Below are 14,667 nucleotides of genomic sequence, written 5' to 3' on the forward strand. Positions count from 1 at the left end.
AGTGAGAAGGTAGGGAGGAGGTCTTGGAGGGGCTAAGGGAGGCAATTAGAATATATTTTATGAAAAAATATTTTCAATCAAAATTTTAAAAGAAAAATGGACTGTATTTGCTTAAATAAGTTACAACCTTCAATTGGAAAATGCAGTACCTTTAAATTGCAATAAAATCAGGTACATCAGCCTGTCACTGCAAGGAATGTAGTAATCACACCGAGAAAGTGGGTACATTCAAACTAGCTCAACGATTTACTGCATTTCCTGAACTGAATTCAGTTGTACTGCTATTATTAAAATGCCACTCAAAAAGCAGTCTAGAAAACTGGCCCAAGCTTTCACTCGGTACTTACCTCATAATTTACTGTTCCCCAATAATTTCCTGCACCCTCTTTAAAATGCAAGTTCCAGAGAGGCAGAGATCTGGTTTGGGATACTGGACAATTTTAAGAATGCTTACAACACTGACACCTAGGAGCACTAGGTATTACTCATTGAGAACCTTGGGGGGAATCAGTCAGCTGAGGTAACTGGGGAACAGTCTAGCAGTTTTTGAGGGCTTAAGCTGAGTGAAAAGGGAATCCAATCTAGGATGCCTGTGACAAATTTTGAGAGGACCTCTCTGGCTGCTCTACTAGAGATGCTATGGTAAGCAGGGATAGAAGGCAAGAGATGTGAGAGCATGGGTCAGGGCTCAAACTGTAAATATCTTGAAGTGGCTGCACTTTGGATTATTCAGGGAGAGCAAATAACATTTCTTGATAGGCTGGGTGTACACAGGCTGTGAGAAATGCAATGGTGGCATAGTTTGTTTTGCTTCAGCTGTCAGCAACTGATGAAAGACTGGAAGACGGGCAGGCGAGGAAAGGTTAATTCAGTGGTGGACATGAGTTATATTTTCTAGGGTAATGGTGGATCTCATTGTTAAAGTTTGGGTGGTGTCCCAGATAGGACACACAAAATGAAAAGCTCACTCACTGTATGTCAATGGAACCTAAAGTAAACAGAAAATAGAAGCAATGCCTGTTGGTGGTTAAAGAACTTTCTAAGGAGGGGAGTGTATAGAAATGGAATCTCATGCTCTCCTCAGGAAATTAAATGCTCTTGTGAGGAAAAAAATGATCAGGTATTATTTTGTAAAAGACAGATTAAAAACAAGCAAATTATAAACATAATTTAAAGATAGAATTTATTCTCTGATGGTTTAGTCATGCAAACTGTACATAAAAGAAAATAGTACAGTTTGTGTAACATTGCAAATATAAGGACTCAAAATGCTAGGTACAGAAGTAGTGTGACATCCTGGAATTCAAAATGTAATTTTTTTGTGTGTTTATACAACTAATATTGATTTTTATTTGCTGAGTACAGACTGATTTAGGACGAGCACTCTGTCCACCGTGGTAAGGTCATCCCCCGTCACATGACTTCCCACATCTATGTACTTCTACTTTACAGTTGCAAGGATCTGTTACCAAACAACTGAAGCTCGCACAAATCAGAAGATGAAAGAAAAATGTTGAGAGGGTGCAGAGGGTGAGACATGAAGGCTTTGACCAACCTTATACATCTACAACAGAAAGCTTACATGGGGAATTCATGTTTTGTGCCTTTGAGATCAACTCCTTAGCATAACTATGACAAAATTGTGATTAAAACTGATTAACTATGAGATCAGGTGAAAAGTAATAGATAAAAAGTAGAATCAGCAACCAAAATGCTCTCATTTTTAATAAGCCATGTAATAAAATTCCTATTATCTTCATACTCAAAAGTCGTGAAATGTCTTTTATATAATTTGCATGTTTCCCAGATTGGAACTTAGACAGGTGGGATGGGTGTTCCCCTGAACTCTCAAGGGCATTCCATACAGGCTTTGGAAATGTCAATCTCTTTAAGAGATGACACCGAGACCATAGCAATAATGTACTATGGATGCAGAACAGACTACACAACTTATTATAAACACATTACAGATATTTACAGAATGGAATCCTGCTTGAACGCCAGAAGTTGCTACTGGGTAGGACTCATAACTATTTTACAAAGTTTTCTTACACACATCTACTACTTTTTTTATTTTTATGTTTAACAATTTAGTCTATTTAAAATATTGTACTGTATTTTTAACATAACTGCAGAATAAAAATAGATAATGGCACATTAGAAAACTCAGTATTCCACAGATGACTGGATAATGAGCAAAGTGTAACTACAATCATTTCATCAGAACAAGCTACATCATGGAATGTTAGTTATCCAAGCCTGCACAGTAATGGCATCTGAAACTGCAGTCATCTATTGCCAGCATCACACTGAAGGCATCGTTAAACATTCAAGCAATATCGCTGGCATAAACTAGTGGAAGATGCACACACACGCATACATACACACATACACACACATACTCATTCTCTCACTCACATTCCCACATTATAATTACATTGTTCTAAAGATAGATACTGATTTTTTTCCACGAGAAACATTATCAAAATTGGCTACTAAAAGATGACAGTGCTTTCACAAGAATAAGTACAGGTTAGCTCGCAAGTACAAGTATGACAATGGGGGAAACAGTCTTAACGTTTCTAAGTCATAATTTTAGGCTTTTCTGGCAACCACATCACACTTCATTATGTATAAGCTTCTCACTTTGTTACCTGAAATCTGCAAAACAAAACAAAAACAAACAAACAAAAAAACACACATAAGAACAAAATCCCAAACAAAACAAATCCCAAATGACAAGAGCAAATTTTAAAAACTACTATCTGATAACCCTGTATCATACATTATATAATTTCATAGTTTTCAGCCTCAAGAACACAGGTTTAAAATACTGAATTTAAGACTTAAAAAATCAAGTCATTTTTGAAATGCTCAAGATTCCAAAATTTTTGTTTACTTAATCTTAAAAACATTGCAGGGCGATGGATGACCTTGATCAGTCTAAGAAGTGCACAAAGCACTAACCGTCTTACCATACTTTCAATCACTTAAAAAAAGTGTTTCTAATATTCTTCCTTTTGCATAATGTGCAAAATAAAAGGCAAAAAGATTAAAAGGAACTTTCTGTCTTTCTCTTCCCTAGTGCCTTACAACTTTGTTCATCTTACAAAGACAATAGGGATTCTGCAGAACTTTGGTATAAATGATAATAAGACTACTACCATCACATCTCAGGGTGAAGGGGTGGGCAAAGAAATGGAAGTGGGAAGAGTGATTCAGTAACACCCCCATTTATTAAAATACCACAAAATCAAAGTGAAATAAACCACAACGAATTATGATACAATTTACACATTGAGCACAGGAAAATTAATAAATCTTAACAATATGTATAAAAAAAGGAAAATCAGTCTTCCAGAGACTAAAAACATATTCAGTCTGATCATCAACTGCTGCTATACCAACTCGAGAGACAAATTTAACTTCAAGTAAAATAAAAAAAATTTACAACCACAGATTTCGCATAAATGCAAACTGGTCTTTCCTTGATTTCCCTTTGAAGTCACTAATCAGTATCTAAAACTGTTGCACTGCAGGTCTTTAATCAACTTCCTGAGGGCTGTGCCTGGGAGGGAGGAGCCATGACAATCTGTGAAAGTGCAGGCTCCGTGCTCTGGTCCGCCATCTGGGTGAGGACTGAAGTGGCTACAGCTTCGGCTTTTGATGTTGAACTGACTCCATTGGATGTGCTGACAGAGCTGTGCTGGATCGCTTCTGTATGTGGACTGCTTGGCACAGAAAGGTCTTCTGAACTGTCATCTTTATCAGCAGCTGAGTGGTAAAAAGAAAAACACAAGTATTGACAAAAAAGCCTTACTGAGGTGAATCCATACACAAAGCTGAAAGGTGCCTTAAAGTACTGATTACTCAGGACAAGCTGTACAAATGAAATAAACTGAATAGTGTCTCCAGTCAGGAAGTAGCCAACTGTTCCTGAGATGGGCTAAATGAAGTCACAGGTGCATATCATGGGGTCATCAGGGTGTGCATACTTGCTAAATAGGGTCAACGAAAATGAGGCAGAGCCAGATGTGGTGGTGTAAACCTTTAATCCCAGCACTCAGCAGGTAGATCTCTAAGTTCAAGGCAAATCTGGGCTATATAGCGAGACCCTGCCAAAAAAGAAACACACACACAAACCAACAAAAAAGAGGCAGGATGAGGCGGCAGTACACATCCATTATCTAGGACTCTCCAGAGGCAGAGACAGAAAGACTGCAAACTTGAGGACAACCTGGGCTAAATAGAGTTCTAGGCTAGTGTCAGCTACAGAGCAAGACCAGGTCTTAATACAACAAGAAAGTGAGGTAGGCCTTTGGAACATAGCTGTTCACAGATAGTTGCTCAAGAATATACTGAGCAACACATTTACCAAAGCTAGTCTATTTGCCTACCTGTCACCCTTATTAAAATATAAAAAATAATTTATAACCACATGCATAAACAAAATGAATCTTATATATACAAATTATATTTTCAATTATTCCCTCTGCATTTACCAGAACTGTATTTTTTCTGCCTGAATCTCCATTCACTGCAGTCATGAATGAGTATGACACCAGAGTCTAATGAAGCATACACATGAGAAGAATATTCAAAGACTAAATGTCACCAGTTGTTAGAGCTATTCAAATATATATCCATACAAAACTTAAGATACTGAAATTGAAGAGACCCTCAGGAAAGGGGATTCTAAATATTTATGGAAACAAATTTACAATATTTAGACCTGAACAACAAAATCTCTTATATTTTTATTTCAGCAGAATAGAATTTTATTTGGTTAAAAAAACTTAATACTCAACAGAGATATATATTTGCTAAATCTGCAAGTTCTAGGCACCATGACAACGTACACAATGTGGTCCCAGCGTTCATATCCATTGAGAACATTGTCAATGATACGTTTTTTTCCTTTTTCACATGCAGTTACTCTTAGGATATTTCTTTAATCTGATCCTTATGTTTTTAGATTTAGATCAAAATGGTATATAATCTCTAAATGATACAGTTTAGTTTTGTCTGCTGTTACACAACATGAAATACCATTATACTAGACATTCTTATTTTTCTTCCGTTTTTTAGGTTTCAAAACAGGGTCTTATTGTGTAGCACAGGAGGACCTTAAACTCATGGCCAATCATCTGCCTCAGCCTCCTGGGTGTTGGGATTACAGGTGTGCAATGACATGTCCAACTTGAATGTTTTCTTTTCCATATGACTTGTTTCACTTGGCATTAAAAATAAGTTTTATTTAAAAATAAAAAATAATTAAAATTAATAATGTTTAGAAAGTATGCAGGCTTTCTAGTATTGTGAGGACACTGACCAGTCTATTTACTGATGGACAGACGCCATGATCTGTTATGTAGACGCTGGGCAGTGGGTATCTTGTGGAGGGAAAAATACTTGGCAACTATAATGAGTATAAATAAAATTCCTTATTTTGAGAATTTTCTGAAATACAGTTGTTCTTACAGAATTTATATATTAGCCTCAAATCCATGTATTTTTGAAAATCGGATTTTAAAATATATTAGTGAGATGAAATTCTATCTTTTCCATAATGTGCTCTAAGTGCAAAAAATGTTTCCCTGAATCAAATCTGATCTCAAACTACAATTTAAATAAAATCTCAGTCAGAAATCTAAAAAAAGAATGTAAGAATCAGAAAAAAAATTTTTTTAAAGAGTTATTTATTATTATATCTAAGTACACTGTAGCTGTCTTCAGACGCACCAGAAGAGGATGTCAGATCTCATTACGGATGGTTGTGAGCCACCATGTGGTTGCTGGGATTTGAACTCAGGACCTTCGGAAGAGCAGTCAGTGCTCTTAATCACTGAGCTATCTCTCCAGCCTCAGAAAAAATATTTTAAGCAACAATGAATATTGTAGCATCCTTATAATACTATTCTTCTGCCAATGTAACAAGTCATATTTGAAGAAAACACTGCCAATGACAATTCAAATGGAGAGGATACTAAAAAGCTGTTATTTTGCTACTATTCCTCAGCAAAACAAGCAGCTAACCTTTGAATGTTAGGTTCAAGATACAAATACATAGGAGGGCAGGATTCACAATGAAACACAGAGGAGTGCTTAGATTCACAGAAGGCAGTACAAATTATCAGTTATAAATTAGGTAATTATAATTCACATACATAAAATAATTTTGCAATGAGTTATATCTGAACATGTCTAGTTCTTGTAGCTGAGGGGAGAAAATGATCAGAATAATTAAAACACCAGAAAACACATGCTGCACTCAAAAGAAGCACTTTTAGCTTAAAGCACCTCCAGTGTTTGAGAATTCAACCCCTCTTCCTCTCTGATGTGTGCGTACACATAACAATAAGAAAAGATACCGTTTTTCAGAAGGTGGAAGGAGAAAACCAAATGTAACTACCTTCCAAACAAAAATCTCTTTCTTGCATTTTCACAAAAGAAGTTTACTAAGAAGTTATGAATGTAGGTTTTCAACCTATTCAACAACAGATACATTAACACTTCTGTATGCTTAAAATTATATAAAACAATCATTAATCACTGGTTTGCATACAACGTCTACATAATAATTAAAATAGTTAGGATTATCCAATTAGTAATAAAAAGATTTTAATATTGTAGATTATTTTCAATTAGATACAACTTAAGAGTTAATTTTTTTCTAATTTTAACAAAATCATCATATATTTCCTTTTAAGCCATCACAATCCAATGCAGCTTTCTTGCACAATGTTGAACTCAGTAGCAACTACAGGAAATTAAGCTAAGTCAGATGGGAACCATAGTGGCCTAATCCCTACAGCAATCACTGTTAATACAAATCCCAAACATATTTCTGTATGGTTCCAATTTACTCCACAGTGTGTTTCACTGTCCTGTCAAAATGACTACAGAGTCTTATATACTCAAAACAGACAAAAAAATCAGTATTCTAAATAGATATGGCAATTGAGAATAGCTATGTCTACAGAATTTTTTAAATTAAAAAATATTGCTCATTTTGATGAAACTGCTTACAATAGACTACAAATAAAGATGGTGGCCATTAAGTTTTATTGTAAGTACCTGAGAAACTGTTTGCATTCAACACAAAATGTTTCCTTCTTTTGAATTACTGACAATGGCAAATTAAAATGAAGTGGTTACATATGGTTGAAACAATCTTCACATTTACAAATATCCTGAAATTTCACTAAATCATAAAAAAGAAAAAAAGGCCGTGGGTTATGTATTATGAACGTTGACTAATGCATCCCTGGCTCTGTTATTTGTTATGAATTTGTGTGTGACGGACAAAATTGGCCATTTACTCAGGAGTAACAGCTGTTTCTAAAACTGTGCATCTTGTCAAGAAGGACATCAGAGAAAAGAAAAAGCACAATTAACCTCTACAAAGCTCACAGAAGAATGTCATTTTAAGAGAGGGAAACATTTACAAGGGAATTTATAAGCAAATCATTTCAATACAGTTCTGTTTTAGCATTTTTATGGCTGTGACAATACCACATAAAAGCTCAAAACCACACAAGTACTGTCCAATGCTGACATTATCTAAAAAAAAAGATGATACTGTAAATGGAAAATATATGGTTAGACGAAGATATTGATTAAAAAATTCTCATCAGTCATAAATGGGGGCAGGAAAGGAAAAGCTGGCTCTGTTAATCCAAGACAAAGTGTAATCCTGTGAAGATAAATGTTCACCGACATTAAACAGTATACTTAAAACATGTTTAGCTAACCAACTTGTGATTCATACTAATGCCTAGAAAAAAAAACTAGAAATAGGAAAACTTTTCTTCCTATCCCAGACTATAATAATCTTGCATAAATTCTGATATTTAATCTTATGTACTAGAACTGCAGCTTGCATATATATATATAATTTTACTGGTAGCACAGCTCACTCAGGCAGTCTGTCACTGATGTAGCCTACAGCTGTAGGTAATGGAACATTACTCACTATGATAGCCAGACTTCTTCTGCATGGCAGTTACAGGGCAATCTTTATGAGCCAGAAGAAGCTGTTTCAGCTGGGCCACTTCATTTCTCAGCAGGGTGACTTCGCTCTGGAGAAGAAACAACTCATATGCTTTAGCAGCATTAGGTAGAAACATATTTTACTATTTAAAGAAAGCAAGGCTTACGGGATGAAAACTGGATCTCTTTGCACAACAATAAGTGGCATATGCTGTTTAAATAAATTTAATCAGTATACATTGGTTTGTTTTAGCATCTATGTAAGACTTTTAGTTTAAAAACTAAAATCATATGAATACCATAACTGGGTAGCCTCGCTCACTACTTGCCACGGGAATCGTATGCATTATAGGTTACTCACTGAAGAGCTATTTTGTACATGTGTTTGTTATATGCACTTTTGATTATTTGAAAACTTAAAAATATCAATAATCAATGAATTTTCAATATCAATAATCAATGAATTTTCATTGATTCCATTCACCTTTTAAAAATGTATCCTGGAAATTTAATTATGCAAGTTTATACTAAAAAAAAAAAAACAAACAAAAAAACAAACTACACTTATCCAAGAATCACAGGTCTTTATACTTATTGCTGAGCACTGTGCTAGGCACCAGAACCAATGACAGTGCATGTACTGTTAAATGGGTTTGTTGCCTGTGATATAGGCATCTAAATTTTAATATCAGTGCTGCTCTGTTTTATTCCTTACAATAGAATGACTATTTTAGCCTTTGTTTAGGATGCATTAATTTACTAAGTTCCACACCAAAGTTTCAAATTGAATAAATCTACCTAATTACTTTGGCTTAGCCTCATATATAAAAGTAGAAACTAGTGATTACCAACATTCATGAGTTAAGAAATACTATGGACTTAATAAATTAGTAACATTTAAAAAGTCACTATAAATATTTCTTCTCATTTAGATTTACATGAACTATGACCATCTAGGTTTCACCCATGAACCCCAAAGTATTAATAAATGCAAATATTTAATAAGCTGGCATATATAAAATTGTAGGCACACAGTCTACTAACATCTCACTTTTTGAGACAGGGTATCAGTGCATCCCAGGTTTGCCTCTAAACTGTAGCAATTCTCCTGGCCTAGACCCAAGTGCTGGGATTATAATTCAGTGTGCATCATTGCCAAACCCAACCTCTACCCTACCTGTTAAACAGAAAGCTGAATGTGAAATACTTTTAGCAAATTAGTCTTTAGGCCTTCTTAAAGACAAAACCATGAGAAAAAAAGTCAAGCAATCTAAAAATCAAGTATGTGCAAATAGTTTTCTACAGCCCAACTAGCAACACTGTATTAAAGCACAGAACACAATTTATGCTAGCATATCCCTAAACAGTAAAAGGTTAAAGTATCCTTAGACTACTGTATTTCAGAATTGATGGTAAGGGCTGGAGAGATGGCTTAGTAGTTAAGAGCACTGTTGATCTTTCAGAGGACGAGGGTTCAATTCTCAGCACCCACATAGCAGCTCACAACTGTATGTAACTCCAAGTCCAGGGTGATCTAACACTCTCACATAGACAATATATGCAGGCAAAACACCAATGCACATTAAAAAAAATTATAGGTGGTTATAGAATCCTCTCTAATAACCATGAATTCACTAGCACTGAGCTAGGTTTCCAGTACCTCTTGGTCTCCCTCTTGCTGAGTGGCTCTTAAGTCAAATTAGAGAGCTGTTGGTTACTACCAAAGTATGCATGTCACTAATGCATGATCAGGGTTATTGTGTCATGCTGTGGCTCACAGGTATCACAGCTGGGTAAGATTGTTGGTTGCCTCCCTCCTTTGGAAGCATGCATGGCGACTTCTGATATGAAAGCTAGTCTTCAGGGAAGGGACATAGGTCAGTCCATAGGTCAGTCCAAGCTGAGGGATCTCTGGGCTTTACTTTTTTTTTTTTGTTCTTAAGAATTATGTATATATGTGTGTGTATACATTTACACACACACACACACACACACACACACACACACACACACACACGAACACACTGTAGCTGTCTTCAGACAAACCAGAAGAGGGCATCAGATCTCATTACAGATGGTTGTGAGCTACTATGTGGTTGCTGGGAAGTGAACTGAGGACCTCTGAAACAGCAGCAGTCAGTGCTCTTAACCACTCAGCCATCTCTCCAGCCCTACTTCTAAAGTGCACGGTGTCTTAGCAATACAAACTTACCTTCTACCTCTGGGGGTTTATCAAGGGCAACAGCAATAGACTGTATGTTTTGTGAGTCTCTTGGACAACAACTAAAAAGAGAGTATCTCATGTCTGGCATTGGAGGTTTTGTTAGGTGGTCTTTGGCTCTTGGAGGAAGCTTCGTCTGCCCAGATGAGAAAGGTTCATTAAAAGTGTATGTATATTCATACATGGAATATAATAGTTTTTTTTTTTAAGTTAAATTTTGGAAATAGATCATAGTATGATTCTTTGTGGCTTCTTCAGACATCCTTGTTATTTTACCCACCTCTCTTCTTTTGTATAGACCTGCCTCCCTTTTACTAGAGCATCCCTTTCCCACTTCCCCTATCAGACAACTTGTACACTGCTATTTTCCTTTACCCTCCTCCTCTCCACCAGTTCTTCTGTATCAACCTCTCTGCCTCTCCTTAAGGAGCCCCCTTCCCTTTTTCATTTCCCTGATCAGATAGATCACTTGTACCCTACTAATTCCTTCTCTCATCCATAAAGTCTCACCAACATAATTTTGTCCAAATGTGAGCTGAACAGGAATGACACCAATGAACATACCAAACTGGACAGAGAAAAGACCCCAAGGCCACAACCCTATACCAAGAACGACAGGCAACTGATGTGAACTGGGAATGGGACAGATGGTGTTCCCCAGAGAAGAATATACCAACTGGTTGTCTAGTGTCAAAGAGTCAGTCTCAAAACATACATACAGTTAGTATTATACAGACTCAATAGGTTATATTTAGGAACATCTATGTATTATACATATATACATGAAGTAGTAGTTTGTTGAAACAAACAAAAAAAGAGATCATGAATTTGAAGGAGAGTTGGAAAGGGTATTATTCTGGGTTTGGAGGGAGGAAAAAGGAGAGAAAAGTATAAATAAATTATAATTTCAAAAAAATGTTTAAAAAGTTTTATTAGTTAAGAACAATAAAAAGATACATTTAAATCTCTTTGCTGATATGTAAGTAATAGTAATTGATATTCTATTAGGTTTGCAACAAACAGTTTTCATGGTCTACACATAAATCAGTATATATATAATCTGTTTCATTTCACTAGAGAAATGAATTTTATTCTAAGTTTTTTAGTAAATTCAATTGTTAGGATGATAATGAAAAAATTTGTAATTAAATTCTAATATATATTTGAAGTTTATGTTGTTCAGTAAGTCATGAATAATCTTTTTTACATATTACAAGTTAGATGGCTAAAAATAAGTTTTGTAAGAGGCAATCAGTTTGTCCTAAAATAATCAAATCAATATGCAAAATGCAACAAAGGCTTTTAAGAATGTCTGTCACACCGGGCGTGGTGGTGCACGCCTTTAATCCCAGCACTTGGGAGGCAGAGGCAGGCGAATTTCTGAGTTCGAGGCCAGCCTGGTCTACAAAGTGAGTTCCAGGACAGCCAGGGCTACACAGAGAAACCCTGTCTTGAAAAACCAAAAAAAAAAAAAAAAAAAAAAAAAACCCCCCAAAAAAGAATGTCTGTCTCACATATGAAAACTTGCTATAAAATTTAGTTTGGGTGAGTGTGATACAGGATGTTAAAAAGAGTTTTCAAAGTATTTAAACAATTTTATTTGTGACACCTTTAAGATAGATTTAAGAAACAAGTGCCCTGTTGTGGATAGCCCTGGAGTTAATTATATTTGATGTTAATCCCATCCTCATGTGAAGGGCTGTGAACAAGGAATGAGTCAGCACTCAGGTGATTCTGGTAAACCTGCTTCCCACCTTAATTTGTAAAATAACGGAGAGCTGATAATTGGGCAGGTAAAAGGGAAGGTGAGGAGAGAGAGAAGAGAAAATGGAAGAGGGAGAGGACCCAGAGGAGGAGGAGGAAGAAGAAAAGTGGAGCAGAAGCACATGGCCTGGAGAAACTGCAAGTTCTAAGGGGTCTCATAGATGGAGAAGATGGAGGGTAGTGGTAGATCTGTCCAATCTAGGTGTACAGCTTGTATTCATAAAAACCGAGTTGTGTTTTCACTGGAAACGGGTAATTCAAAAGATTGATTTACTCATATGTTCACAATACCAGCTACTTGGAAAGCTGAGACCGGAAGATATTGAGTTTGAAGCAAGTTTGGGCAATTTAGCTCCCTATGCTTAAACTCCAAATTACTAAAGGAGGCAATAGTGGTAGAACACTGAAGCCCCACCTTCAACTTCTAGTCCTGTTGTTAAACACACAAAAACTTGACCTATATTAATAAACAACTACAATGTATTAACATTAATTTCTAGTTACTTGTTAGTTCAAAAGATACTACTGGAGAATATTCACAATGTCAAAAGCAAAATGATGAAAACAGAATGAAAGAGATAAAGGAAGGAGGAAAGAAAGAAGGAGAGAAGGAAGGAAAGAAACACATTTGATGCTGCCTGATACTTTTATTAAAAATCTTACCAAAGACTTGAATGGAGCCTTAAAATCTTTATAACACATGAGATCCTAAGAAACGTATTTGAGGCACATCGGCAGGGCAGTATGAAATAATTTGTCATGCCACTGGCTGAATAGTACCTGTTCTGTGGATAATTAGAATCCTTCAGTTTCCAAAGCTGTCAATCTGGCTTCTTTCACAAGCGCTAGTTACTTAAGAAAGAACAATAGAATTGTAATTCAAAGAAAGAAAGTAAAAACTGCCATTGGAACAACTTTGTGGTTAATATAAACCTAAATTGACAAACAAAAAAAAAAACAAACAAAAAATAGCAATTTTAAAAAAAGTTTTTGAACTTTATAAAGTTCAAGCAAGGTTATTACATTATTTGTGTACCACACAACTAAATAGTTACCCATAAAATTTCTTGTGTCACGGTTGAAAGTTTGGTATCACTTCAGGTCAGCATTCACAAGGTTTAGGAAACCATGGCTTATTACAGAGTCTACATATATGCCATATACATCATGTCCTAAAAAATTTGCAGGATCGGGCTGGTGAGATGGCTCAGTGGGTAAGAGCACCCGATTGCTCTTCCGAAGGTCCGGAGTTCAAATCCCAGCAACCACATGGTGGCTCATAACCATCCGTAACAAGATCTGACGCCCTCTTCTGGAGTGTCTGAAGACAGCTACAGTGTACTTACATATAATAAATAAATAAATCTTTAAAAAAAAAAAAAAATTTGCAGGATCATCTAGAAAAACTATGTTCCTAGCCAGACAGCAGTGGTGCACACCTTTAATCCCAGCATTTAGGAGGCAGAGGCAGGAGGATCTCTGAGAGGTCAGCCTGGTCTACAGAGTGATTTCCAGGACAGCCAGGGCTACACAGAGAAACCCTGACTTGAAAAGCTGCACACACAAAACCAAACCAAACCAAACCAAACAACAACTAAGCAAAAAACCAACCAACCAAACACCTATATTGCTAACTAATAAATAGAAGTACAGTGCACTTATGCCCCATACCTGCAGCTGGCCATTTAGTGAACTCAAGTCTTCTGCTTTCTTCTCTAAGGACTGAACCCATACTTTCCTTTTTTGTCGGCATCTTGAAGCTGCTGCTCTATTTCGTTCTAGAAACTTCCTCCTTTTCTCATCAGGATCTTCATTAGCTGCTCTTCTTCGACGGCCACTTGTATTTTGGGTCTGTGGAGTTGTGTGAGCCGGAGAAGCCTATGACAATATGGAGAGAGCTTGTCTTCTAAGTGTGGAATGAGTAAATTGATAGGGGCAAGACACACTATAAAAGGGAGGGTTGCTAACTTCATGCTATATGCCTTAATGACATCAGCACTCAGGAACAAAATTCATCCTATGCCTGAATCCCTTTTAAATAACTATATGATAGTGAAATGCTCAATGCAACATACAGTGAATGTCTTCCTTAAAATATGTATATTTTTAGTGTCTTGTTAAAGAAATTCTATATTCATAGGTCCATGTCTTTTTCAGTCATCATCAGACAAGCTTCCTTCTGCAGCAGATGGGAAAAAATAGAGAAACCCACAGCTAAACAATAAAAGGAAAAAAAGAGTATGTGTATTTTGATAAACTATTTTTACAAATGTTTTTAACTGATTTTATATCATTATTCTTTAAAAACTAGTCTATAAGTTTGTAACTTTTTAAAATTCTATTTTGAAGTAAAATTTATTAAATAGGCCAGCTGCACTAAAATAGTTACTTCTACAATATTTATTTTTCAGGTAAACAGAGCCCTGTAGGGGCCTTGGTTTTCATTAATGGATCAGTTTGGTTATCTTTATTCAGCCCAGGACAAATCTTATTCATTAATCAGACTGTCCAATGTTAGGTACCTTCTTAGTCTTACAAATCCTAAACCGTGTGTAGTGGCTATTCCTGGTTGTCAACTTGACTATATTTGAAATGAACTACAATCCAGAATTGGAAGGCTCACCAGTGGACCTAATCTGGAGACTGGGAGATAGAAGTTTCTGATCTGGATCTTGGTATGGAGATCTTGA

The 14,667-nt window shown here is 36.0% G+C and overlaps 1 protein-coding gene across 6 annotated transcripts in view; it reads right to left on the bottom strand.

The window, feature by feature from the left end:
* Nucleotides 1-1,166: 1,166 nt before the first annotated feature.
* Nucleotides 1,167-14,667, bottom strand: part of Atf2 (activating transcription factor 2) — a 72,628-nt gene continuing 59,127 nt past the window's right edge. For 5 of the 6 annotated variants that reach the window (XM_021192628.2, XM_021192627.2, XM_029536155.1 and 2 more), the window contains 3 exons: nucleotides 13,649-13,855; nucleotides 7,976-8,081; nucleotides 1,167-3,774 (listed from right to left, as the gene is read on the bottom strand). In XM_021192628.2, the coding sequence (XP_021048287.1) occupies nucleotides 3,548-3,774; nucleotides 7,976-8,081; nucleotides 13,649-13,855 (540 nt within the window). In that variant the 3' untranslated portion in view covers nucleotides 1,167-3,547. Of the gene's footprint in view, nucleotides 3,775-7,967; nucleotides 8,082-13,648; nucleotides 13,856-14,667 lie in introns of those variants that run through there. The other variant, XM_029536154.1, reaches the window with a different exon arrangement.

The sequence above is a fragment of the Mus pahari genome, chromosome 3 (assembly GCF_900095145.1).
Source record: "Mus pahari chromosome 3, PAHARI_EIJ_v1.1, whole genome shotgun sequence".
In the NCBI taxonomy this organism is placed as follows: domain Eukaryota; kingdom Metazoa; phylum Chordata; class Mammalia; order Rodentia; family Muridae; genus Mus; species Mus pahari.